Raw genomic sequence first — 27578 nt, 5'->3', positions numbered from 1 at the left:
GCAGCCTGAGTGGGGCAAGCAGCAGGTTGGACTGTAGTGGTGAGCAGCCTGGGTGGGGCACGCAGCAGGTTGGACTGTAGTGGGAGCAGCCTGGGTGGGGCACGCAGCAGGTTGGACTGTAGTGGGAGCAGCCTGGGTGTGGCAAGCAGCAGGTTGGACTGTAGTGGGAGCAGCCTGGGTGGGGCAAGCAGCAGGTTGGACTGTAGTGGGAGCAGCCTGAGTGGGGCAAGCAGCAGGTTGGACTGTAGTGGGAGCGGCCTGGGTGGGGCACGCAGCAGGTTGGACTGTAGTGGGAGCAGCCTGGGTGGGGCTCGCAGCAGGTTTGACTGTAGTGGGAGCAGCCTGGGTGGGACACGCAGCAGGTTGGACTGTAGTGGGAGCAGCCTGGGTGGGGCACGCAGCAGGTTGGACTGTAGTGGGAGCAGCCTGGGTGGGGCACGCAGCAGGTTATACTGTAGTGGGAGCAGCCTGGGTGGGGCACGCAGCAGGTTATACTGTAGTGGGAGCAGCCTGGGTGGGGCACGCAGCAGAATGACTGAAGTGGGAGCAGCCTGGGTGGGACACGCAGCAGGTTGGACTGTAGTGGGAGCAGCCTGGGTGGGGCACACAGCAGGTTGGACTGTAGTGGGAGCAGCCTGGGTGGGGCACGCAGCAGGTTATACTGTAGTGGGAGCAGCCTGGGTGGGGCACGCAGCAGAATGACTGAAGTGGGAGCAGCCTGGGTGGGGCACGCAGCAGGTTGGACTGTAGTGGGAGCAGCCTGGGTGGGGCACGCAGCAGGTTTGACTGTAGTGGGAGCAGCCTGGGTGGGGAACGCAGCAGGTTAGACTGTAGTGGGAGCAGCCTGTGTGGGGCACGCAGCAGGTTGGACTGTAGTGGGAGCAGCCTGGGTGGGGCACGCAGCAGGTTGGACTGTAGTGGGAGCAGCCTGGGTGGGGCACGCAGCAGGTTGGACTGTAGTGGGAGCAGCCTGGGTGGGGAACGCAGCAGGTTGGACTGTAGTGGGAGCAGCCTGGGTGGGGCACGCAGCAGGTTATACTGTAGTGGTGAGCAGCCTGGGTGGGGCACGCAGCAGGTTAGACTGTAGTGGTGAGCAGCCTGGGTGGGGCACGCAGCAGGTTGGACTGTAGTGGGAGCAGCCTGGGTGGGGCACGCAGCAGGTTGGACTGTAGTGGGTGCAGCCTGGGTGGGACACGCAGCAGGTTGGACTGTAGTGGGAGCAGCCTGGGTGGGGCACGCAGCAGGTTGGACTGTAGTGGGAGCAGCCTGGGTGGGGCACGCAGCAGGATGACTGAAGTAGGAGCAGCCTGGGTGGGGCACGCAGCAGGTTGGACTGTAGTGGGAGCAGCCTGGGTGGGGCACGCAGCAGGTTATACTGTAGTGGGAGCAGCCTGGGTGGGGAACGCAGCAGGTTGGACTGTAGTGGGAGCAGCCTGGGTGGGGCAAGCAGCAGGTTGGACTGTAGTGGGAGCAGCCTGAGTGGGGCAAGCAGCAGGTTGGACTGTAGTGGTGAGCAGCCTGGGTGGGGCACGCAGCAGGTTGGACTGTAGTGGGAGCAGCCTGGGTGGGGCACGCAGCAGGTTGGACTGTAGTGGGAGCAGCCTGGGTGGGGCAAGCAGCAGGTTGGACTGTAGTGGGAGCAGCCTGGGTGGGGCAAGCAGCAGGTTGGACTGTAGTGGGAGCAGCCTGAGTGGGGCAAGCAGCAGGTTGGACTGTAGTGGGAGCGGCCTGGGTGGGGCACGCAGCAGGTTGGACTGTAGTGGGAGCAGCCTGGGTGGGGCACGCAGCAGGTTTGACTGTAGTGGGAGCAGCCTGGGTGGGACACGCAGCAGGTTGGACTGTAGTGGGAGCAGCCTGGGTGGGGCACGCAGCAGGTTGGACTGTAGTGGGAGCAGCCTGGGTGGGGCACGCAGCAGGTTATACTGTAGTGGGAGCAGCCTGGGTGGGGCACGCAGCAGGTTATACTGTAGTGGGAGCAGCCTGGGTGGGGCACGCAGCAGAATGACTGAAGTGGGAGCAGCCTGGGTGGGACACGCAGCAGGTTGGACTGTAGTGGGAGCAGCCTGGGTGGGGCACACAGCAGGTTGGACTGTAGTGGGAGCAGCCTGGGTGGGGCACGCAGCAGGTTATACTGTAGTGGGAGCAGCCTGGGTGGGGCACGCAGCAGAATGACTGAAGTGGGAGCAGCCTGGGTGGGGCACGCAGCAGGTTGGACTGTAGTGGGAGCAGCCTGGGTGGGGCACGCAGCAGGTTTGACTGTAGTGGGAGCAGCCTGGGTGGGGAACGCAGCAGGTTAGACTGTAGTGGGAGCAGCCTGTGTGGGGCACGCAGCAGGTTGGACTGTAGTGGGAGCAGCCTGGGTGGGGCACGCAGCAGGTTGGACTGTAGTGGGAGCAGCCTGGGTGGGGCACGCAGCAGGTTGGACTGTAGTGGGAGCAGCCTGGGTGGGGAACGAGCAGGTTGGACTGTAGTGGGAGCAGCCTGGGTGGGGCACGCAGCAGGTTAGACTGTAGTGGTGAGCAGCCTGGGTGGGGCACGCAGCAGGTTAGACTGTAGTGGTGAGCAGCCTGGGTGGGGCACGCAGCAGGTTGGACTGTAGTGGGAGCAGCCTGGGTGGGGCACGCAGCAGGTTGGACTGTAGTGGTGAGCAGCCTGGGTGGGGCACGCAGCAGGTTAGACTGTAGTGGTGAGCAGCCTGGGTGGGGCACGCAGCAGGTTGGACTGTAGTGGGAGCAGCCTGGGTGGGGCACGCAGCAGGTTGGACTGTAGTGGTGAGCAGCCTGGGTGGGGCACGCAGCAGGTTAGACTGTAGTGGGAGCAGCCTGAGTGGGGCACGCAGCAGGTTGGACTGTAGTGGGAGCATCCTGGGTGGGGCACGCAGCAGGTTGGACTGTAGTGGTGAGCAGCCTGGGTGGGGCACGCAGCAGGTTGGACTGTAGTGGGAGCATCCTGGGTGGGGCACGCAGCAGGTTGGACTGTAGTGGTGAGCAGCCTGGGTGGGGCACGCAGCAGGTTAGACTGTAGTGGTGAGCAGCCTGGGTGGGGCACGCAGCAGGTTAGACTGTAGTGGTGAGCAGCCTGGGTGGGGCACGCAGCAGGTTGGACTGTAGTGGGTGCAGCCTGGGTGGGACACGCAGCAGGTTGGACTGTAGTGGGAGCAGCCTGGGTGGGGCACGCAGCAGGTTGGACTGTAGTGGGAGCAGCCTGGGTGGGGCACGCAGCAGGTTTGACTGTAGTGGGAGCAGCCTGGGTGGGGAACGCAGCAGGTTAGACTGTAGTGGGAGCAGCCTGTGTGGGGCACGCAGCAGGTTGGACTGTAGTGGGAGCAGCCTGGGTGGGGCACGCAGCAGGTTGGACTGTAGTGGGAGCAGCCTGGGTGGGGCACGCAGCAGGTTGGACTGTAGTGGGAGCAGCCTGGGTGGGGAACGCAGCAGGTTGGACTGTAGTGGGAGCAGCCTGGGTGGGGCACGCAGCAGGTTAGACTGTAGTGGTGAGCAGCCTGGGTGGGGCACGCAGCAGGTTAGACTGTAGTGGTGAGCAGCCTGGGTGGGGCACGCAGCAGGTTGGACTGTAGTGGGAGCAGCCTGGGTGGGGCACGCAGCAGGTTGGACTGTAGTGGTGAGCAGCCTGGGTGGGGCACGCAGCAGGTTAGACTGTAGTGGTGAGCAGCCTGGGTGGGGCACGCAGCAGGTTGGACTGTAGTGGTGAGCAGCCTGGGTGGGGCACGCAGCAGGTTGGACTGTAGTGGGAGCAGCCTGGGTGGGGCACGCAGCAGGTTGGACTGTAGTGGGTGCAGCCTGGGTGGGACACGCAGCAGGTTGGACTGTAGTGGGAGCAGCCTGGGTGGGGCACGCAGCAGGTTGGACTGTAGTGGGAGCAGCCTGGGTGGGGCACGCAGCAGGATGACAGGATTAGGAGCAGCCTGGGTGGGGCACGCAGCAGGTTGGACTGTAGTGGGAGCAGCCTGGGTGGGGCACGCAGCAGGTTATACTGTAGTGGGAGCAGCCTGGGTGGGGAACGCAGCAGGTTGGACTGTAGTGGGAGCAGCCTGGGTGGGGCACGCAGCAGGCTGAACTGTAGTGGTGAGCAGCCTGGGTGGGGCACGCAGCAGGTTGGACTGTAGTGGGAGCAGCCTGGGTGGGGCACGCAGCAGGTTGGACTGTAGTGGGAGCAGCCTGGGTGGGGCAAGCAGCAGGTTGGACTGTAGTGGGAGCAGCCTGGGTGGGGCAAGCAGCAGGTTGGACTGTAGTGGGAGCAGCCTGAGTGGGGCAAGCAGCAGGTTGGACTGTAGTGGGAGCGGCCTGGGTGGGGCACGCAGCAGGTTGGACTGTAGTGGGAGCAGCCTGGGTGGGGCACGCAGCAGGTTTGACTGTAGTGGGAGCAGCCTGGGTGGGACACGCAGCAGGTTGGACTGTAGTGGGAGCAGCCTGGGTGGGGCACGCAGCAGGTTGGACTGTAGTGGGAGCAGCCTGGGTGGGGCACGCAGCAGGTTGGACTGTAGTGGGAGCAGCCTGGGTGGGGCACGCAGCAGGTTGGACTGTAGTGGGAGCAGCCTGGGTGGGGCACGCAGCAGGTTGGACTGTAGTGGGAGCGGCCTGGGTGGGGCACGCAGCAGGTTGGACTGTAGTGGGAGCAGCCTGGGTGGGGCACGCAGCAGGTTTGACTGTAGTGGGAGCAGCCTGGGTGGGACACGCAGCAGGTTGGACTGTAGTGGGAGCAGCCTGGGTGGGGCACGCAGCAGGTTGGACTGTAGTGGGAGCAGCCTGGGTGGGGCACGCAGCAGAATGACTGAAGTGGGAGCAGCCTGGGTGGGGCACGCAGCAGGTTGGACTGTAGTGGGAGCAGCCTGGGTGGGGCACGCAGCAGGTTTGACTGTAGTGGGAGCAGCCTGGGTGGGGAACGCAGCAGGTTAGACTGTAGTGGGAGCAGCCTGTGTGGGGCACGCAGCAGGTTGGACTGTAGTGGGAGCAGCCTGGGTGGGGCACGCAGCAGGTTGGACTGTAGTGGGAGCAGCCTGGGTGGGGCACGCAGCAGGTTGGACTGTAGTGGGAGCAGCCTGGGTGGGGAACGCATCAGGTTGGACTGTAGTGGGAGCAGCCTGGGTGGGGCACGCAGCAGGTTAGACTGTAGTGGTGAGCAGCCTGGGTGGGGCACGCAGCAGGTTAGACTGTAGTGGTGAGCAGCCTGGGTGGGGCACGCAGCAGGTTGGACTGTAGTGGGAGCAGCCTGGGTGGGGCACGCAGCAGGTTGGACTGTAGTGGTGAGCAGCCTGGGTGGGGCACGCAGCAGGTTAGACTGTAGTGGTGAGCAGCCTGGGTGGGGCACGCAGCAGGTTGGACTGTAGTGGGAGCAGCCTGGGTGGGGCACGCAGCAGGTTGGACTGTAGTGGTGAGCAGCCTGGGTGGGGCACGCAGCAGGTTAGACTGTAGTGGGAGCAGCCTGAGTGGGGCACGCAGCAGGTTGGACTGTAGTGGGAGCATCCTGGGTGGGGCACGCAGCAGGTTGGACTGTAGTGGTGAGCAGCCTGGGTGGGGCACGCAGCAGGTTGGACTGTAGTGGGAGCATCCTGGGTGGGGCACGCAGCAGGTTGGACTGTAGTGGTGAGCAGCCTGGGTGGGGCACGCAGCAGGTTAGACTGTAGTGGTGAGCAGCCTGGGTGGGGCACGCAGCAGGTTAGACTGTAGTGGTGAGCAGCCTGGGTGGGGCACGCAGCAGGTTGGACTGTAGTGGGAGCAGCCTGGGTGGGGCACGCAGCAGGTTGGACTGTAGTGGGTGCAGCCTGGGTGGGACACGCAGCAGGTTGGACTGTAGTGGGAGCAGCCTGGGTGGGGCACGCAGCAGGTTGGACTGTAGTGGGAGCAGCCTGGGTGGGGCACGCAGCAGGTTTGACTGTAGTGGGAGCAGCCTGGGTGGGGAACGCAGCAGGTTAGACTGTAGTGGGAGCAGCCTGTGTGGGGCACGCAGCAGGTTGGACTGTAGTGGGAGCAGCCTGGGTGGGGCACGCAGCAGGTTGGACTGTAGTGGGAGCAGCCTGGGTGGGGCACGCAGCAGGTTGGACTGTAGTGGGAGCAGCCTGGGTGGGGAACGCAGCAGGTTGGACTGTAGTGGGAGCATCCTGGGTGGGGCACGCAGCAGGTTAGACTGTAGTGGTGAGCAGCCTGGGTGGGGCACGCAGCAGGTTAGACTGTAGTGGTGAGCAGCCTGGGTGGGGCACGCAGCAGGTTGGACTGTAGTGGGAGCAGCCTGGGTGGGGCACGCAGCAGGTTGGACTGTAGTGGTGAGCAGCCTGGGTGGGGCACGCAGCAGGTTAGACTGTAGTGGTGAGCAGCCTGGGTGGGGCACGCAGCAGGTTGGACTGTAGTGGTGAGCAGCCTGGGTGGGGCACGCAGCAGGTTGGACTGTAGTGGGAGCAGCCTGGGTGGGGCACGCAGCAGGTTGGACTGTAGTTGGTGCAGCCTGGGTGGGACACGCAGCAGGTTGGACTGTAGTGGGAGCAGCCTGGGTGGGGCACGCAGCAGGTTGGACTGTAGTGGGAGCAGCCTGGGTGGGGCACGCAGCAGGATGACTGTAGTTGGAGCAGCCTGGGTGGGGCACGCAGCAGGTTGGACTGTAGTGGGAGCAGCCTGGGTGGGGCACGCAGCAGGTTATACTGTAGTGGGAGCAGCCTGGGTGGGGAACGCAGCAGGTTGGACTGTAGTGGGAGCAGCCTGGGTGGGGCACGCAGCAGGCTGAACTGTAGTGGTGAGCAGCCTGGGTGGGGCACGCAGCAGGTTGGACTGTAGTGGGAGCAGCCTGGGTGGGGCACGCAGCAGGTTGGACTGTAGTGGGAGCAGCCTGGGTGGGGCAAGCAGCAGGTTGGACTGTAGTGGGAGCAGCCTGGGTGGGGCAAGCAGCAGGTTGGACTGTAGTGGGAGCAGCCTGAGTGGGGCAAGCAGCAGGTTGGACTGTAGTGGGAGCGGCCTGGGTGGGGCACGCAGCAGGTTGGACTGTAGTGGGAGCAGCCTGGGTGGGGCACGCAGCAGGTTTGACTGTAGTGGGAGCAGCCTGGGTGGGACACGCAGCAGGTTGGACTGTAGTGGGAGCAGCCTGGGTGGGGCACGCAGCAGGTTGGACTGTAGTGGGAGCAGCCTGGGTGGGGCACGCAGCAGAATGACTGAAGTGGGCGCAGCCTGGGTGGGGCACGCAGCAGGTTGGACTGTAGTGGGAGCAGCCTGGGTGGGGAACGCAGCAGGTTAGACTGTAGTGGGAGCAGCCTGTGTGGGGCACGCAGCAGGTTGGACTGTAGTGGGAGCAGCCTGGGTGGGGCACGCAGCAGGTTGGACTGTAGTCGGAGCAGCCTGGGTGGGGCACGCAGCAGGTTGGACTGTAGTGGGAGCAGCCTGGGTGGGGAACGCAGCAGGTTGGACTGTAGTGGGAGCAGCCTGGGTGGGGCACGCAGCAGGTTAGACTGTAGTGGTGAGCAGCCTGGGTGGGGCACGCAGCAGGTTAGACTGTAGTGGTGAGCAGCCTGGGTGGGGCACGCAGCAGGTTGGACTGTAGTGGGAGCAGCCTGGGTGGGGCACGCAGCAGGTTGGACTGTAGTGGTGAGCAGCCTGGGTGGGGCACGCAGCAGGTTAGACTGTAGTGGTGAGCAGCCTGGGTGGGGCACGCAGCAGGTTGGACTGTAGTGGGAGCAGCCTGGGTGGGGCACGCAGCAGGTTGGACTGTAGTGGTGAGCAGCCTGGGTGGGGCACGCAGCAGGTTAGACTGTAGTGGGAGCAGCCTGAGTGGGGCACGCAGCAGGTTGGACTGTAGTGGGAGCATCCTGGGTGGGGCACGCAGCAGGTTGGACTGTAGTGGTGAGCAGCCTGGGTGGGGCACGCAGCAGGTTGGACTGTAGTGGGAGCATCCTGGGTGGGGCACGCAGCAGGTTGGACTGTAGTGGTGAGCAGCCTGGGTGGGGCACGCAGCAGGTTGGACTGTAGTGGGAGCAGCCTGGGTGGGGCACGCAGCAGGTTGGACTGTAGTGGGAGCAGCCTGGGTGGGGCACGCAGCAGGTTGGACTGTAGTGGTAGCAGCCTGGGTGGGGCACGCAGCAGGTTGGACTGTAGTGGGAGCATCCTGGGTGGGGCACGCAGCAGGTTGGACTGTAGTGGGAGCAGCCTGGGTGGGGCACGCAGTAGGTTGGACTGTAGTGGGAGCATCCTGGGTGGGGCACGCAGCAGGTTGGACTGTAGTGGGAGCAGCCTGGGTGGGGCACGCAGTAGAGAAGTCAGTAGTGGTGGTGGTGGTGAAGTCATCCAGAAGACTACCAACTGTGGGGTCCATTGCATAGTCCTCAAAATCAGTCTCCTCCGACTCAGGGCCCCTGTCCTGCATGGCCTTCCCAGTCTGCCTGAGCAGGTAGTCCACACACCAATCAGCTCTCCTGAAAATGAAACAAGACAAAAATAGATGAATCTGATTACTCACAATATCTTCATCATATCAAAACACTGATTGTTACGTGCTCCCACTCCCCCTCTTCGGTGCTCGAGGTCACCAGTTCACTCATTACGCACACCTGCCACCATCGTTACATGCACCTGTGCTTAATTATGGTACTCACCTAGACTCCATCATGTCCTTTACCTTCCCTATATCTGTCACCTCCTCCGTTTCAGCCCCGAGTCAGCATTGATGTAGTTATGTTTCTCCTGTCCAGACTCTGTTCTTGTTTTGTTTCATGTCTATTTACTATTAAATCCACACCCTGTACTTGCTTTCCGTCGCCCAGCGTCTGTCGTTACAGAACCGTTACACTGATACAGTTTTGTTTCTGCCATGTTTTTATGGTTGTAATGATATTAGTTAAGAAGTGTTCTGAGTTGTCTTAGAGGCTGTAGCAGAGAAGAGCACTTACAGAGGCTGTAGTAGAACTGGCAGTGCCCTGGGAGACAGCAGAGGCAGTGGTGGTTTTCACAGAGGCTGTAGCAGAGGGGAAAGGGGAAATGATAGAAGATTATTATATATTATTATATATATTTGATAACCTAATATGAAAATTAGGCACTGTACAATGGCGACCCTGGCCTTGACCTGACTCCCTGCGGGTGTTTCAGGGGGAGTTGGGATATGCAAAAATATATGATATGCACTGTTATAAACTGGGTGGTTCGAGCCCTGAATGCTGATTGGCTGACAGCCGTGGTATATCAGACCATATACCATGGGTGTGATGAAACACTTATTTTTTATTCTCTAATTACATTGGTAAACAGTTTATAATAGAAATAAGGCACCTCGGGGGTTTGTGATATATGGCCGTTATACGACGACTAAGGGCTGTGTCCAGGCACTCCGCGTTGCATCATGCCTAAGAACAACCCTTAGCCTGGTATATTGGCCATATACCACACCCCCTCGGGTCTTATTGCCTACATATACAGTCATTGACACATACAGTACAAGTTTGTAGGTACTGCCCTCCAATGGATAGAAATGGAGCAACAGGCCCTCTCAGTCGTACTGTAGCTCCACATTATTGGGTTGGGGAGTAGACTACGGGTGAAAGCCAGTATCCAGCCAGTATCCAATCTATCCAACCCAGCTAGTTCAAATGAACACGCACTTCACATGTACTTGTAATTCAGGCCATAAAACCAGAGGGATTTACAGACAAAACCTTGATCCCCTTCTCCTCAATGTAGTGTTTTTTAAATTTTTATTGTTGATGGCATAGAGTAGACCAACACATTGGGTCCAGATGGGAACAGAGGGAGAGAGGGTGAGAGAGAGACGTAGGAAGACAGAGAGGGAGAAACGTACGTTACGTTGGCATGTTTTGGAGGCCCTGCCATAAGAGAGACAGACAGAGAGAGGGAGAAGAAAGAGGTTGACATACATCTGTCATGCATTATTTCAGGGAAACCATTGAGAAAGAGAGAGAGAGACTCTCTCTATGTGAGGAGGAGGAATGACAGCCTGATTGGTTCTCTCCTTTTTCAGGGGTATAATCCCCACACATATGCACCATCCCTCTGAATTCCTCAGAAAGGAGTAGCCCTGCTTTATGTCTCTGGATGGAACGGCTTCATAACCAGGTACTGATGGTCTTCAAACAACACTCTTCTCCTAATCAGGCAGGATTGGACCTCTGGGGCTGCCTCTAGGTATGTTGAGAGGAAATGATCTCTCTCTGCTTTTCTCTGATTACCTCTCTCTCTCTCTTTCTGTCCCTCCCCTTCTCTCTCCAACTCGTTGTGTCTCTATCCCCCTCACTTTCTTGCTCCATCACTCTTTCTTCCTCCCTCCTGTTCTTTCTATCTCTCCCCTGGTACATCATCTTGTACTCAGATAGAGTTGGAGTGGTTCCCAGTCCTGATTAGAGGGCTCTAACTGTAACCTCTGCTAAAACCTCCTGCAGGGTCCATAATCAGAGGAGAATAATACATGTATCATCACAATCTATTCTATTCTATTCTATTGTACTGGAATCTACAGTACTGGATTACATTTTTGATGTGCCCCTTAATGGAATCATCTTTCCCCTGTGAGACACAAGCATAGAACCAAATGAGGAAAGCATGTTATTCCCCTTCAGAAATACTTGTAATAGGCCCCCGATATGAAAATAATCAGATTTTTTAATTTCATGTTTATAGAACAATTTTCTGGAAACTTTGCAAAAAGCCACATTGGACTTCAATGTATGAAAACTTTACGTTAAAGAAAACTGTGAACATCTATAAAAAATCACATCAAATGAATGAACATCACATGAATCCAAAACATTAACATGTGATGTAAAATGTCAAATGGTATATGAATCTGAAATGAAGTCATTTTGTCTAAAATAGCAAATTTGAACATATATTTTTAAAAGGATCAACTGTTTAATGTTTTTTCTATGTATGAAGAACATCTAACCTGCTTTATTTAGTTGTCCTTTCTGGGTGAACTATCTTGCTCCTTTACAACAAAATGAATGGTTGTCGATGGCAGAATTTTGACCTCATAAACCACACCTTTTTTTGCCTGTTCTTTTGATGTGTAGAAGGAACATCCAAGTAACTATTGAAGTTTTTGATTGTCCATATTTGTAGAATTTGGAAGAGAAAAAATCTCTCAGTTTTGCAACCATTTAAGCCCAATGTTGCGTTTTTGCATCATTTACAAAACTACCTCTAGCTCTGGCTCAGAATGTTTGTTTCTTGATTCATTTTTCATTTTTTACATAATCAGAACACAGGAAAAAAATATTTCAAGTGATGTACTTGCATGGATGGCTACCAACATACACTGTGCTTGTGTAGGGGACCAGTGTGGTCTCAGATGAGAGGACAGGTTTCTAGTGTTTCAGAGGCTACTGATACCACAATAATCATACCAACATAACAAATACTAGTACGACATGAATCTGGGTCTAAGGAGATGCACTAGGTAGTGTTTGACATCATTGTGTAGTTTACGTGATGCAATTCAGGCAGCGTTGCATTTTTGCAACCGTGGGTCTCACAGGGTTAAACCACTTGTTTTCAGCCACATGGTTTTGCCTTAGGCCCATGTTCCCATCAGCGTGGTCTGGTTTAAAGGGAATAAGCCTGTCTTCCCATGTCTGTTACAGTAGTGCTGGATTGAACCATCTCCAATCTGTCCTCCTCAATGTTTCAGCATGGTTGTAGGCAGTCAGTCACAGATCCAGAACCAACTTACCCTCAGTGTGTGTGTGTGTGTGTGTGTGTGTGTGTGTGTGTGTGTGTGTGTGTGTGTGTGTGTGTGTGTGTGTGTGTGTGTGTGTGTGTGTGTGTGTGTGTGTGTGTGTGTGTGTGCCAACTAACAGACCATTTTTTTGAAATGATTAGAAACATTCTCCTTTCAGTCCCTTCAGATCAATCGACCCCCTTTAGCAAATCAGTTTCATTCTTACAGTCTTAAAGTGACACAACACGGGGTTTTCTTGTTCATTGAAATTTTTTCTTCACACTTACGGGATGCCCGGACACAGTCGCCACACCATGAGCGGGAATCACCTCGGGAACAACGGGCGCCTCCGGGAGCCAAGAGAAAGCATGGCATTGTGGGACATTTGCCTCTGAATCAGTTAACATCCTCAGTCTTTGTTACACTAACTGACTCAAAGAAGAGAGGGGGAGAAAGAGAGAAAGCAAGAGAGAGAGAGGATGAGGGGGGAAGAGAGAGACCGAGAGAACGTCTGAGAGAAAGAAAGAGAGAGAGAGGATGAGGGGGGAAGAGAGAGACCGAGAGAACGGCTGAGAGAAAGGAAGAGAGAGAGAGGATGAGGGGGGAAGAGAAAGACCGAGAGAACGTCTGAGAGAAAGAAAGAGAGAGAGAGGATGAGGGGGGAAGAGAGAGACCGAGAGAACGTCTGAGAGAAAGAAAGAGAGAGAGAGAGGATGAGGGGGGAAGAGAGAGACCGAGAGAACGGCTGAGAGAAAGGAAGAGAGAGAGAGAGAGGATGAGGGGGGAAGAGAGAGACCGAGAGAACGGCTGAGAGAAAGAAAGAGAGAGAGAGAGGATGAGGGGGGAAGAGAAAGACCGAGAGAACGGCTGAGAGAAAGAAAGAGAGAGAGAGAGGATGAGGGGGAAGAGAGAGACCGAGACAACGTCTGAGAGAAAGAAAGAGAGAGAGAGGATGAGGGGGAAGAGAGAGACCGAGAGAACGGCTGAGAGAAAGAAAGAGAGAGAGAGGATGAGGGGGGAAGAGAAAGACCGAGAGAACGGCTGAGAGAAAGAAAGAGAGAGAGAGGATGAGGGGGAAGAGAAAGACCGAGAGAACGGCTGAGAGAAAGAAAGAGAGAGAGAGGATGAGGGGGAAGAGAGAGACCGAGAGAACGGCTGAGAGAAAGGAAGAGAGAGAGAGAGGATGAGGGGGGAAGAGAGAGACCGAGAGAACGGCTGAGAGAAAGAAAGAGAGAGAGAGGATGAGGGGGGAAGAGAAAGACCGAGAGAACGGCTGAGAGAAAGAAAGAGAGAGAGAGGATGAGGGGGGAAGAGAAAGACCGAGAGAACGGCTGAGAGAAAGAAAGAGAGAGAGAGGATGAGGGGGGAAGAGAGAGACCGAGAGAACGGCTGAGAGAAAGGAAGAGAGGGAGAGGATGAGGGGGGAAGAGAAAGACCGAGAGAACGGCTGAGAGAAAGGAAGAGAGAGAGAGAGGATGAGGGGGAAGAGAGAGACCGAGAGAACGGCTGAGAGAAAGAAAGAGAGAGAGAGAGGATGAGGGGGGAAGAGAGAGACCGAGAGAACAGCTGAGAGAAAGAAAGAGAGAGAGAGAGGATGATGGGGGAAGAGAGAGACCGAGAGAACGGCTGAGAGAAAGAAAGAGAGAGAGAGGATGAGGGGGGAAGAGAAAGACCGAGAGAACGGCTGAGAGAAAGGAAGAGAGGGGTATACTTCAGACATTAGTCATAGTGCCCATTGAGATGTTCAACTTGAAGTGTTTTTTTATCCTACAAGATAATGCAGTATGATTGAGTAGACTGGATGTTGTGACTGTTGTCTACCTTACCTCACTGTCTCGCTCATGTGAATTAAGACATCTAGTGAGTTATCCAAAGCATCAGATGACACCCACTGTCACCAATCCTACAATGTTAAATCAGTGATTACATCAAAGGGAATGAAGGTAGGAATGAAGAACTGAAGGAAGGTAGGAATGAAGAACTGAAGGAAGGTAGGAATGAAGAACTGAAGGAAGGTAGGAATGAAGAACTGAAGGAAGGTAGGAATGAAGAACTGAAGGAAGGTAGGAATGAAGAACTGAAGGAAGGTATGAATGAAAGAAGAACTGAAGGTAGGAATGAAGTACTGAAGGAAGGTAGGAATGAAAGAAGAACTGAAGGTAGGAATGAAGAACTGAAGGAAGGTAGGAATGAAGAACTGAAGGAAGGTAGGAATGAAAGAAGAACTGAAGGAAGGTAGGAATGAAAGAAGAACTGAAGGAAGGAATGAAAGAAAAACTGAAGGAAGGTAGGAATGAAAGAAGAATTGAAGGAAGGTAGGAATGAAAGAAGAATTGAAGGTAGGAATGAAAGAAGAATTGAAGGAAGGTAGGAATGAAAGAAGAATTGAAGGAAGGAATGAAAGAAGAACTGAAGGAAGGTAGGAATGAAAGAAGAATTGAAGGAAGGAATGAAAGAAGAATTGAAGGAAGGTAGGAATGAAAGAAGAATTGAAGGAAGGAATGAAAGAAGAATTGAAGGAAGGTAGGAATGAAAGAAGAATTGAAGGAATGACCGGTGAAAATATTGATGAAATATTTAATATAATTGGGAAAAGTGACAAGTTCCAATCTCAGCTAGTTGGTGTGTGTGTGTGTGGGGGGGGGGGGGGGGGGGTGTAGACTCAATGTACTACTACTGTAAGACATAATATGTATTGTTCCCTGCAGCCCAAGGCATTGGGTATATGGGTTATGCAAGATACCACAATACATCCCTTTCACCACCTGTCACCATAACTTCAAAACAAACACAAACACAACCACCAAACCATCTCAGATATCACACACGCATAGACACAGAGAATACACGCATGCACGCACATACACACACACACTGTGTGGGAGTCAAAGTCATCATGAGGAAGTTACCTATAATGCTCTGTGACTCAACACTCAACAGCCCCCCAGGCAGAAAAGAAGGAGGGAGAGAGAGAAAAGAGGGGGAAAGAGTGATTCGGTGAAAGTGAATGGATCTGACTCCTTGACGCATCACAGGCCAAGAGATGGGGGGGGGGGAGGAGGAAAAGACTGGGAGGAAGAAAACATGACTGGCGTTTGTGTGGGAAGAGAGAGGAGGAGCTTGAAAAGTATGAACTTGTGTGTGAAGACGCAGACAGACAGAAGTTGAAGCACTAGAATACTAAACGGAGTTTGGAAAAGCTCACGACTACGGATGGTCTCTTTGGAACCGGAGATGGTTTGCTATCAACTGATCAAATAATAGGTTTGGACGGAGCATGAAAGACTCCTCTTGTCGCATCTTCGGACTGCGGTGCTATTCAACTTGAACCCGTGCGGTCCCCTCCTAACCTGTGTAAATTATACTATATTAATATAAGCGTAAAAAGTGGAGAGTTTACCGACTGAACGAAAGAAGATAAAAGTTGCCATAAAATGTTGTCATTATTATTCTTGATTCTGTACATTCCTGCTGTTATGTCCTCATCGTCACGTAAGTACAGCAGCTCTTCCATGTGATAACACACGTTGTCTGTAAATCTGGTTTGGTAGGATATAGCCTACTGTTAGATAATAGCCTACTGTCCTAAACCCTGTTTATGCGCTAAACTGAAATTGTTTATGCGGGTTTCATAGAGAATGGGTGTACAAAAAAATTGCTGTAACAATTGTAAATCCTACATATTTTGAAAGTATTATCCATAATATTGTTGGCCTAAAAATAGCAATGTTTGGTAAATATTAAGTAATTTGAACACAGGCAATAAGATTTAGTAGGCTACCATATTTTTCCAAACATTTCAAATTAAAGTAATAGGCTAAACGTAATTATAATGCATTTCATAAAGAAATAAAATACAATTTGACATGTAAAATAAAGCGATATTGCTTTATGCAAAATATTGCTAAATACATTTTAAAATTCAGTTCCATGAACAATCACTAGCCCTTGTAGATTTGATGAAATGATGAAATAATAATCCTAAACACAGATCTCGGTTTTCTTGACCATGCTATTGAAAAACTGTGTCCCAAGAGGATGGATTTCAACAGTTCGGCGAATAATTTGTTTAACACACATAGCACTGGGCTTTACAGACGGTGACATCATATGGTCGGGTCTCAGGGAATATTAACCGTCAGTTTAATACAAAGTAAAGTAAATAAATCACAGGTATGTCGGCTAGATTTGGTGTCTGTGTCCAGTTTGTGTGTATAGATGAGGTCATAAAACTACGAAGGCCTAGATTATTATTGTCCAACCATTAACTTTTTATGTATTTTCAGTTGTTGCGATTAATGAAGAAATTAATGTATGCGACAGTAGTGAGCCAATGCCTCTATAGCAAGAAGTCTTGGATTTTTATGGCACAGGTGATTGTGCACTGCACTTTCCACAGAGTTGCTGGTTCAAGAGCAAGACTCACTGCAGCCCCCCCCCCCATTACTCCAGTGATAGATTCATAACAAAGCAATACGCGTTTTCAGCACCCTCCTCACCACTGAAGACCTCTAGGCTGCCTTGTGAACGGGCTCTCGCCTCCCTTTCCATGTCATGTTGATGCTCTCTAGTTGTTGTTCTGTTGTTGTTGTCGGCGTTTCCAGTGAAAACTCCCACTCACTCATCATAGTCAAAGTAACTGCCATTCAGGAAACATCACATGGCTCGATATGGTTAAATGTTGCATGACTTTTTGTTTCAATTCACTCACATACAAGGCCTCCGTCAAATGTTCCACGTGTGGCTCCTCTGTCCCGTAGACGGACAGAAACACAGACTACCTTTGGACTGTTCCGTGCAGGAGCGAAATGTAAACAGGGTTTTAGAAACCAGGGGATTGAAGACTGACATCCAGAACCAGGAGGGTCTAAAACCAGAGGCATAATACAGGGCATTAGCTCGACAGCGTGTGTGTTTACTTAGATTTAAAAAAGCTATGTTTTTCACCCCTGAGAAACAAACAGGGTGTTGCAGACTTTTGTTCCATCCAAGCACTTAACACACCTGATCTAACGGATCACCATCTTGGCTCTGTGCCTGGATGGAAATTAAACCCTGCCAAAATGATCAATGCTCAGTCTCAGACATGAACGAAAACAAACATTCTGTACAAGCTGTATAATCAGTGCACAGAACACTCTTACCAGAAGAAAACACCGTTGCACCTTTAAACCGTCATCTGTATGAGCAGCCTTACCTCAGGAGACCACCTTTCTAGAAACAAATACTATTTTACAGCCCATAGTTACTTCTTCAGAACCCTATGGCTAAAGCCCTTGCGTATTTACGTGAGTAAATACACAAGTGTAATTGCATCTGTCGTTGAGGTCTTTGGACTGAATGTTCTGCTCCTTAATTCAGGGCCATTCCCTCTGCCTGGCCTGTAATACTGCAGTGGTGAGACCATGATTTTTATGGAGCTGGATCGTTTTTTGATTGGCTAATCACGGCCTGGCTTCCTTTCCACGATGATACATTTACAGCGTCAGTGTTGCCAGTGTTTTGGTGTCAATAGTGTGTGTGTGTGTATGTGTGGTTGAGGAGGAGTTTAGGTCAAATTAACGTCTTCATAAGAGCTTCCTCAAAGCACAACACAGCCTTTATCTGAGGCCGCTGTTCAACACTCATGGCTTGAGGATGAGACTTGTAGAGGTCTGACAATGTGTCTAATCTTTAATCCATCTATTCACTCATCCCATCTCTCTCCCCTCCAGAGATGGCTGGGATCTTCCCCCAGGACCCAGCCCTGCCCATCGGCTCCACCCTCACTGCCACATGTTCAGTCAGCCCTGATCTGGGCCTCCACGCTAGCTCTCTGTTCTGGAGCCTGAATGGCCGCCGGCTGCCCAGCTCTTCTTACAGCGTGTTGAGCCCTACGGCCCTCAGTGTCACCCTGCCGGGCCTGCCAGCCTCTAGGCAGAGGTCAGGGGACAACCTGGTGTGTCACAACCATGGAGGACATGTTCTGGCCGGGTCCTGCCTCTACATTGGGAGTAAGTGAAGCAAAACACACACACACACACACACACACACACACACACACACACACACACACACACACACACACACACACACACACACACACACACACACACACACACATCTAGCAGCAGCATCTAGCGCACACACGTAGCTAAAAGTTAACAGTGTTATACCAGTCTCATGAGTAACTGTAGGGTCTTTAGTCCTGTTAACTCCTGTGTTATTACACCATGTTGTGGTGCATTACTCCCTTTACTACTCCCTGGACATGGAGTCTGACACACACACACACACACAAGCACACACAGGTCTGACAGACACACACACACACACACACACACACACACACACACACACACACACACACACACACACACACACACACACAGTGTTGTCACAGTGCCCTAATCTCAGCGTGACGTCCCTGTTCAACACCTTGTGTTCAGAAAGGGATGGAATCTTGGCAAAGTCCCAGAATTTGAACCCCAGACAGACAGAAGAACATTCTGGACTAAAATATATCCTCTCTCCCGCCACCCACCTTCTCCCTCAGTGCCTCCAGTGAAGCCAGTCAACTTAACCTGCTGGTCCAGAAACACCAAAGACCTGACCTGTCGATGGGCACCGGGAGGACAGGGAGAGACCTTCATCAAGACCAAATACACACTCAAATACAAACTCAGGTACACACTCCTTGCACACACTTAATACACACGCATACGCACTCATTCTAATGCAGTCTAATACGTGTGTGTGTGTGTGTGTGTGTGTGTGTGTGTGTGTGTGTGTGTGTGTAGGTGGTATGGCAGAGAGAGAGAATGTGAGGAGTACAATGCCGCCCAGCCGTACTCTTGCTACATACCTCGTGACCTCGCCCTCTTCACGCCCTACGAGATGTGGGTGGAAGCCACCAATCAGCTCGGCTCAGCCACCTCTGATGTCATAACCCTGGATATCCTAGACGTGGGTGAGTGTGTGCGTACGTGCGAGTGTGTGTGTGTGAGAGAGACAGAGACAGATAGAGAGACAGAGAGAGAGTAAGTGCCTGAACTTTGACCCTCTGGCTTTAGAGCTTTACATCTGCCCCAGTTAAAAGTTGCCCTGGGGCACATATCCAGGATCAGCTTACCTTGCCCAAGACCTAACAGTAACCATTAGTGGAGAATCGTAAAACTGACCTAAGATAAACATCTAGGACCAACTTCATCCTACTACTTAGATCTCAATCCAGGATTTTGGGGGTGAAGGACACACACACACACACACACACACAAATGGGGGAGGACGGGCATTTTGACAAATGGAAGAAGACCAGACACACCCTGCCTTTTGAAGAGCTCATTTTCCTTTTACTCATGCTGGGTGGGCACACACACACACACACACACACACACACACCCTGCGGATGGGGCAGGGCTAGGAAGGTGGGCGATTGACGCTTTACACCACTCGAGTTACTACTCGCTGCTCCCTCATTTCCCTCCACAGTGAAACTAATAACACACACTAACAGTACCCGTGCTGTATGACTTACTCTTACGGTCAGATCCACTTCACTCAGAGAAGAAAGAAATGAGCATTCTTTTACATGGATCTTTCTGTTTTAAAGTAGTTCTGAGTTACGCTACCTCTTTCCCCTCCCCGTCCACAGTAACCACGGACCCGCCGTCAGGTGTGAGTGTGAGTCGTGTGGGTGACCTGGAGGACCATCTGAGTGTTCGATGGGAGTCTCCCCCAGCTCTCAAAGACTTCCTGTTCCAGGCCAAGTACCAGATACGCTACCGGCTGGAGGACAACTCAGACTGGAAGGTCATGGATGACGTTGGGAACCAGACATCATGTCGTCTGGCAGGCCTGAGACCGGGTACTGTGTATTTTGTCCAGGTACGGTGTGTGTGTGTGTGTGTGTGTGTGTGTGTGTGCATGCGCGCGCGCGCGCGCGTGTGTGTATGTGTTAATCCCAGTGTGTTCTATGCAGGTACGCTGTAACCCAGTAGGGATCTTTGGGTCTCGTAGGGCTGGTATCTGGAGTGAATGGAGCCATCCTACTGCTGCTTCTACACCTCATAGTGGTGAGGACGCGCGTGCTCGCGCACACACATAGACACATACACACAGACACAGACACAGACACACACACACACCTACTGTATGCACACCCAATCACACACACACTCTAACCCCCTCTCTCCCCTCCTACAGAGCGTGTATTATCAGGTTCGTGTGACTCCAAGTCTGGAGACTCCAATTCTACGTTACGTCGAGAGCTGAAGCAGTTCTTTGGCTGGGTACGGAATCATGCGTATGGCTGCGGCGGCATGTCAATCAAACTCTACGACCAATGGAGAGTCTGGATGCAAAAGAGCCACAAAACACGCAACCAGGTAGGTAAGGATCTAAGTAGAACTCACCTGCACTCGCGTACAACAACCACACACACAGGAATGCACACAGGTCTTATTGAATCATTTGTATCATCATGTTTGAATCGTTCAGCTTTTCTTGTTCAGGGAAATCCTCATACGTTTTTCTCTCTCTCAGGTCCTACAAGGGGATAAGTTATAGTACGCATCCCCCCTGCCTTTAAACAACCAGCAACAAAGTCAAGACAACATCATGTGTGTGAAAAATGGTTTCCCCTAAATGCTGTGGTTTTGCATACATCATTCAGCGACGGAAGAAGGGGGAATAAGTACAATTTTGGGGACAGTGTCTCTACAACAGCAGCCCTAGGCTATGCTGTAATTATTTAACAAGACATGGAGGAATAAGAAGTTGAGGAATAGTGATCTTCTTCTTACTGTGGAAATCCTGGCAGCTCTGAAAAGCTAGAGATCCACAGCACCCTCTAGTGGAAGCTAACATACTGGGAGGAACAGTGGAGACGGAGGACCATAGTAATGTTTCTAGTCACATCCCAGTCTTAAACCATGAAAACCCGATTAGAACTGTCTGTGACACAATATTTGGGAACCCTGGTCTGCAGTGGGGGGTGGGGGGGCACCGTTACAAGACTATAGACTGACATTGTTGTCTGTATCAGTGTGGAGATCTGTCTTAATAATAAGTAGGGTCAGGAGTTTTTCCTGATCATATGGCCCTGCCCAGGAAAACCTCCTGACCATAATGCTAATGTTTACCTGTGGAGGCAGTTCACCATCTATATTTTTGTACTATCATATTTAAATACTGTCTTATTTAAACTATTATGTTTTGTTAGTAAGTTATGTTAGGTTAGTGATCATGTTATTGACTTAATTATGAATTATAGTTTTGTTTGAAAGAGTTTGGAAGTCATTCTATTCACACACACTCACACACACCCCCGGACACACACACCCACAGACACACACACACCTCCAGACACACACCCACAGACACACACACCTCCAGACACACACCCACAGACACACACCCACAGACACACACACACACCCACAGACACACACACCCCCGGACACACACATCCCCAGACACACACACCCCCGGACACACACACACCCAGACACACACGCACAGACACACACACCTCCAGACACACACTCGCACACACCCCCAGACACACAACTGTGTTCCCCTATGCACTTATAGCCTGTCATGTTTCTGTTACTGATGTTACACTGGGGGAACATCAGGAATGATGTTCTCTATGTTCTCTATGTTCTCCATTAACCCAGTTTATACATGGCTGGTCTTACATCACCAATGACTCCTGTGCCCTGTTTTATTCTAAAAGTACTTTGTGACAGAGCATTTTAGGAGTCCAATTTTCATGTTCACTACAGTGGCAAGCTTGTGGCGATACATAATTGGTAGCAACCCGACTCTGTTTATCCAGCATGTTTAGAGGTCAACGCTCACGTTGTTTATCTGATGTTGATGACAAGGCTGCAGGTTCCCGTTACTGCGGCCTGCGGGTGTCCTGCCTGTTAATAATTAACCCATGTTTGTTGGTCTGGGCTCTGCCCACAACCTTTAGTTACCTCTCTCTGCCTCCTAGCACCCTTTATGAAAAGATATCCTATACAGTAACTTAAAGCTACACTCAGCAATATGACATCATTATGCAGGTCAGATATCTCCTTACAGAAACAGCAGCAATACAAATTAGGGAGAGACAATAGTGGCAGTCTTGGTAAATCTGAATTCTGTTGTTGTTTATGTATGTATGTTAAGCAGGAAGTTGCCCCAATATGTGCGATGATATCCTATTGCTGAGTCTCCCTTTGAAGGGTCAGATTTGAAATACCTCCTGCATCACAGTCTGTACCAGAGAGGCAGAGGGGGCATCTAACGATTGCTGCAGGTGGGCAAAGTGGAGCTAATTGTCTATGCGTGACTAAATGGGTTTAAACCTCGGTCATCTGCGTGCCACAACATTATTAACCAGCTGAGCTAAAGCCTGGCTCAGTCGCCAGGGAAGTGTACTCATCACATGGACATTGAGTCGCCTCTATGACACATGAACTCTAAGAAGAGAAGTGAGATGGTGATTCAGGTGTTCCCAGGGCTGCAGAATGGAGATAACTTTTCCTCAGCTTGTAAAGACCATCTGTAATTCAGCCTTTGAGGCTGTGCCTTTCCTGAAGAGGCTGGATGGTGCCAGGAGTGAATCAGTGACAGAACAGCAAAGAGTAAAGGGAAGAGATGGAAGAAGAGAGGAAAGAGAGAGAGATCTGTGTGATCTGTGTGCACGGAGTAGAGTTGTCAACTTATTCTGGGATACCTTTTGACTGAAGTGGTCTAACAAAGTTTTGTCAACAGACGTGAAGCAGGAAGGACCCGTACAGAGGATATGTTTGGACGAACAGAGGATCAAACCAGACCGAATCTCTCTCCTGCTTGTTATTATTGTGCTGATTGGTGATTGTATTTCTAGCTGCCAGCGAATCACAGGGCTGCCCACACAGACACAACTGACTGCTCTGGGAGAGAAAGCATTCTCTGAGGATTGGCAACCCTAGCTGGGAGTGACAGAAGAACAAAGTGTAAAAGAGGAATAGAGGAGGGGGTAGGAAAATAGAGAGAGAGATCGACAAATCATGGAGGTTAAGAGGCTTCCGATAATTGCTGGCAGAGAGAAAGGTTTATTGAAGACATCTGTTATACAACATGTTTAAATAATAAAACTTGAATTTAGTTGACAGGGACCGTACTCAACACTGTCGTATTTCTGTTTTAACATCAATGGAAAAGTGAAATAAAGAAGCTCTAGAAACTGGAGTAGCAGGAATATGGGAAATAATTGTTATTTTTGTTTTACATGACTGGAAAATAAACATGATCATTATCATCACCATCATTACTTGTTGCTAGGGCCAGGCCCCGGTCACTATGCTCTCCCTCCAACCATTGGCTACGTCAACCATGACCGCACCAAGCACAGTAGCCCCGCCTACACCTTCCACAGACGTATGAGCAGCAATAGTAAGTCTCTGAGGTCAATCTCAGTCTCTTTGCCTATTTCTCTTGTATGGTGAGTAGACCTTATTCACACCGTTGCCGTGAGGATTCACACTCCAGGCTAGTAGGGCAGGAAGCAGAAGTCGATGGAAAATACTGCTGACATTTTCCTCAAGTTTGACCTTTAAATTCACTTTTGACCTTTATTATTATTAATTATTGTGCGTTCTTCTCCACAGTGGTCTCCGTGGATTGCAGTCCAGGACCCCAGTACCACATCGATGCCAAGATGACCCGGTTCGGCCGTGTCGGTACCCCTTCTTACTCCATGCTAGGCAGGGCAAGACGCGCCTTTTGGACTAGCTACTCCCTGAATCAGATAAATTGTTCAATCAAACTGTATTACCCCAGTGGGCTTTTGTTGCTGGACATTCTTTACATTCTCTCTCACCCCCTCTCTCGCTCTCTCTTTATCTCTCTCACCCCTCTCTCTCCTCCCCTCTCTCTTCCAGACTGCAGGTCCCTACAGCCCAGAAAAAGCTCATCTCAGACCTTCCTCCTACACGCTACCATATAATGGATTCTGTGCCCGCCTGACCGGTACAAATGAAAGAGAGAGACAGAGGGGGTAAAGAGTGATGCTATATGATTCATATCATTCTTTTATTTTATTTTATTTTACCCCCTTTTCATAGTATCCAATTGTTTTTAGTAGTTACTATCTTGTCTCATCGCTACAACTCCCATACGGGCTCAGGAGAGACGAAGGTTGAGAGTCCTCCGAAACACAACCCAACCAAGCCGCACTGCTTCACAGTGCGCATCCAACCCGGAAGCCAGCCGCACCAATGTGTCGGAGGAAACACCGTACCCCTAGCGACCTGGTCAGCAAGGATATACCTACCGGCCAAAATCTCCCTAACCCGGACGACGCTAGGCGTTGCCCCATGGACTTCCCGGTCGCGGCCGGCTGGGGCAGAGCCTGGGCTCCGACCCAGAGTCTCTGGTGGCACAGCTAGCACTGCAATGCAGTGCCTTAGACCACTGCGCCACCCGGGAGATGATTAATATAATTTGAATCATCCTCCCAGGTACACCCACCCTAACCTGATGGGTTCCCAGTTGCCCCACAAGCCGTCCAGTGCCAGCTACAGCGTGGCGGGGCGCAGACAGGTAGGAGCTCCATCAGAAGACCGGTCCATGACCTCTGGACCAGGACGCTACAACAGCACTGATCCCAGCGTCTACCTCACACGACAGCCGTCCTTCTCTATGCAGGTTCATAGCGTGATCTTTTATTTATGTAGGCTGTAGGTGTATTCAATTAGCTTTTTAGCTATTTATTTATTTACAATTGAAGATTTTGTATAGTATTTTCTTGCATATATCTTCCTCTAGACTAGAGTATTGGGATGTTTCCCTTAAAATAAAGTTGGATGTGATTTTAATTTTGATCCAGAGCTGGACTACCCGGGCCAGCGATCAGTCTCAGAAGCCTGGGCCAGGGACCCACAGCCCGGAGAAGGTCCTGCTCCACCTCCCCAGACCTCCTGCCTTCTCCCTGGGCAGCAGACACTCAGAGTGCAGTACTCCTCTGGGGGTGGTTGTTTCCGACTGATTTTTATTGGAGTTTCACACGGAGTTTGTGGAAATGCTGGAGTCAGTTCTGAGTTAAATACCACTGTGTTGTTTTAATGAGCACATTTAGCACAATGTTGGAAACATGCTTTACAAATCAAGTGTTTTTATTATCATTGTTAAGTCAAGTTGTGGTTTACAAATGCGGTTGATCTATGGGTGTGATCTGTGTTGATCTATGTGTGGGATCTCTGTGTGTGTGTGTGTGTGTGTGTGTGTGTGTGTGTGTGTGTGTGTGTGTGTGTGTGTGTGTGTGTGTGTGTGTGTGTGTGTGTGTGTGTGTACACATGCGCATGTATGCCTGTGTTATCTCAGTGTGTATGTGTGTGTGTGTTCAGTGTGCAGGCGTAGTGACAGTAATAGGTAGGCTCCAATCACTGCTCTGTCCCAGCCCCATCAGTTCCATGGAACACACCTGAACCTGATAAGACCTCTCAGGAGACAGCCCTGGTAGAACTTTCTTGGTGTCCTCAAACGGATCCAACTACAGAGACAAAGGGAGACAGAGAGATTGAGAGAGGGGGGGGTGAGAAAAGGGGAGAAAGACAGGGTCGCACAGACACAATAAGAGTCTGCACTCACAGTGATCTCATGTGGGGTACCCTTGTTGTCCCAGTGGTATCTGACTTGGTACTTCAGGGGGAAGAGGGTGCGGTCAGACCAGGAAGGGGGAGGGGCCCACTTCACTAACAGCCTCAGCTTCCCGGGAATGACTTGCACAGTCACATTCACAGGGGGGTCCGGCTTCACTACACACACACACACACGTTCACAATGATTCTGCTACTGCTATTCCAATAGGTGAGAGACAGAGAGACAGGTTCTTACCAATGTCCTCTACAGTGAAGGCCTGTAGGTGGGAGGCGCTGCCCATATGGTTGACTCCTGTGATGTTGAGCTTGTAAGACGTGTAGAGCTTTAAACCATTTAGGACACAGAGCCACCTTGCCCCTGGAGAGGAGCCATTCACCCTAGGGAGAGAGGACTCTGGGCTGGGGAGAGGATGCACAGAGGTAGGGTAGGGATGGCACTGCTGGATCTCTCCGCCTTTCATACTAGGACATACAGAGAGATTAACTGAGAAAGGGGGATGTTTTGAGCGTCTATAAGCTTCTCTCTCAAACTCTTTCTCACACACACACACACACACACACACACACACACACACACACACACACACACACACACACACACACACACAGTTTACCTGTAGGTGGCGATGTACTGTATGGGAAGCTGGGTCTGTGGAGGCTCAGGCCATGAGCAGAGGGCTTTGAAGGGGTAACTGGGAGACCAGCAACGTACCTCTGGAGGGGAGGGGGGGTCTGCCAGTGGCATAGGATACACACACTCAGAAGTCACCCCTCAAATACACTCAGGGGAGTGGGAGAGAGCAGTGGAAGGGGAGAGAGAAAAGGGGAAAGTAGGAAATAGGGGTGGAGAGGGGAGGGGAGGGGAGGGGGCGAGACAGAGAAAGGAACAGGAGATGTGGAGATGGAAGGAAAGGAGAGAAGATAGCTGTCTTTAAGTATTCCAGACAGGTCCTCATTTCTGAGAATGCAGTCTCACCCCTTTCTGCTCTGTTCTCTCCTGATGGAACCGCCAGAACCGTCCCATCGCTGCTGAGTACACCGCTGAGAAGAGTCACCACAGCACACACACACAGCCAGAACAGAACACACACACAATGCTGGACGTACATTCCTCTTATGTTAAGAACAGACAGGCTACAGTGACTGACTGACTGACTGACTGACTAATATTCTAATATTAACAGTTCTGCAAACCTGCCCACAATCCAAAGTCTCCTTTCATTGGCTGGATTCCAAATAAAGTCCCTACCCCCTAGCTAACAGTGCCTGCCCTAGGTTGATTTGATATTGTGCAACACTAGGGTTGTAAAACTACAGGTAATTTACCAAACATGGAACATGGAAATCTATGTTAACTTTGGTAATTCATACTTTTACAAATGTACTCATATAAAATATTAATTATTTATTTATTATCCATTAATTTCTAGGTTAGAACAGGGCTCAGAACAGGGCTCTCCAACCCTGTTACTTGATAGCTACCGTCATGTAGGTTTTCACTCCAACCCCTCTTGTAACTAACCTGATTCAGTTTATCAACCAACTAATTATTAGAATCAGGTCCATATGGTTCAAGAGAAAATGACATAATTAATGAAAAAAACATTTGAATCTACAATGACATATGTATGTAAAATGTATAGGTAAAATGTATATGTAAAATGTATAGGTAAAATGTATATGTAAAATGTATAGGTAAAATGTATATGTAAAATGTATAGGTAAAATGTATATGTAAAATGTATAGGTAAAATGTATAGGTAAAATGTATATGTAAAATGTATAGGTAAAATGTATGTATATGTAGCAAAAAAAGCTGTAAAAAAACTAAGATATTTGTCCTCCGAAGGGGTTAAAAAAATCTACATAAACAATGACGTAGTTTGCAAATAACTCTTCAACTGCCACCAGTTTGGCCAAAATATTTACGTTTAGATTGTGAAAAATATACAAAAAAATTCATGCTGAACCTCTCCTATTGGGGCTACCAAGTGGCGCAGCGGTCTAAGGCACTGCATCTCAGTGCTTGAGCCTGAGCTCAATTCCAGGCTGGATTACAACCAGCCTGTGATTGAGAGTCCCATAGGGTGGTGCACAATTGGCCCAACATCTGTGTTTGGCCAGTGTAGGCCTTCATTGTAAATAAGAATTTGTTCATAACTGACTTGCCTAGTTAAATAAAAAAATGTTTAACAAAATTGACCAAGCATATGATGTTAAATACAGGAAATTAATTGTATTGCTGTAAAAAAACACTGGAAAATGTTTCAGTTGCTCATTAGCTTTCATGCTATAGAACAT

General features: G+C 51.0%; 2 protein-coding genes and 1 pseudogene across 5 annotated transcripts; 2 read left to right on the top strand and 1 right to left on the bottom strand.

Moving 5' to 3' along the window:
* The first annotated feature begins 14735 nt into the window (after window positions 1-14735).
* Window positions 14736-20929, top strand: LOC135543421 (cytokine receptor-like factor 1). 2 transcript variants are annotated; one of them, XM_064970663.1, is made up of 8 exons: window positions 14736-15153; window positions 17376-17654; window positions 18197-18326; window positions 18441-18610; window positions 19295-19527; window positions 19622-19715; window positions 19846-20027; window positions 20185-20929. In XM_064970663.1, the coding sequence occupies exons 1-8, from the start codon at window positions 15096-15098 to the stop codon at window positions 20206-20208; spliced, it is 1170 nt and encodes a 389-aa protein (XP_064826735.1). In that variant the 5' UTR covers window positions 14736-15095; the 3' UTR covers window positions 20209-20929. The 2 variants fall into 2 exon arrangements, with proteins under 2 accessions (XP_064826735.1, XP_064826736.1); XM_064970664.1 differs by having other exon boundaries at window positions 19846-20031.
* A 104-nt stretch (window positions 20930-21033) lies between these two features.
* On the top strand, window positions 21034-24963 carry LOC135543076 (protein CIMAP1D-like; annotated as a pseudogene).
* On the bottom strand, window positions 24774-26448 carry LOC135543422 (interleukin-27 subunit beta-like). Of its 3 annotated transcripts, XR_010456215.1 has the most exons (6): window positions 26254-26447; window positions 25892-26009; window positions 25513-25739; window positions 25267-25433; window positions 24968-25168; window positions 24774-24903 (listed from the first exon to the last, which is right to left on the bottom strand). XR_010456215.1 is itself a non-coding variant. In XM_064970667.1 (5 exons), the coding sequence occupies exons 1-5, from the start codon at window positions 26384-26386 to the stop codon at window positions 25019-25021; spliced, it is 732 nt and encodes a 243-aa protein (XP_064826739.1). In that variant the 5' UTR covers window positions 26387-26448; the 3' UTR covers window positions 24930-25018. The 3 variants fall into 3 exon arrangements, 2 of the variants coding, with proteins under 2 accessions (XP_064826739.1, XP_064826737.1); XM_064970667.1 differs by lacking the exon at window positions 24774-24903 and having other exon boundaries at window positions 24930-25168; window positions 25513-25676; window positions 26254-26448; XM_064970665.1 differs by lacking the exon at window positions 24774-24903 and having other exon boundaries at window positions 24930-25168.
* Between the last annotated feature and the right edge of the window lie 1130 nt (window positions 26449-27578).

Source organism: Oncorhynchus masou, chromosome 7 (genome assembly GCF_036934945.1).
Source record: "Oncorhynchus masou masou isolate Uvic2021 chromosome 7, UVic_Omas_1.1, whole genome shotgun sequence".
Lineage (NCBI taxonomy): Eukaryota > Metazoa > Chordata > Actinopteri > Salmoniformes > Salmonidae > Oncorhynchus > Oncorhynchus masou.
The sequence above is the reverse complement of the archived record's forward strand: the minus strand, read 5'-3'. Positions and strand labels throughout refer to the sequence as shown.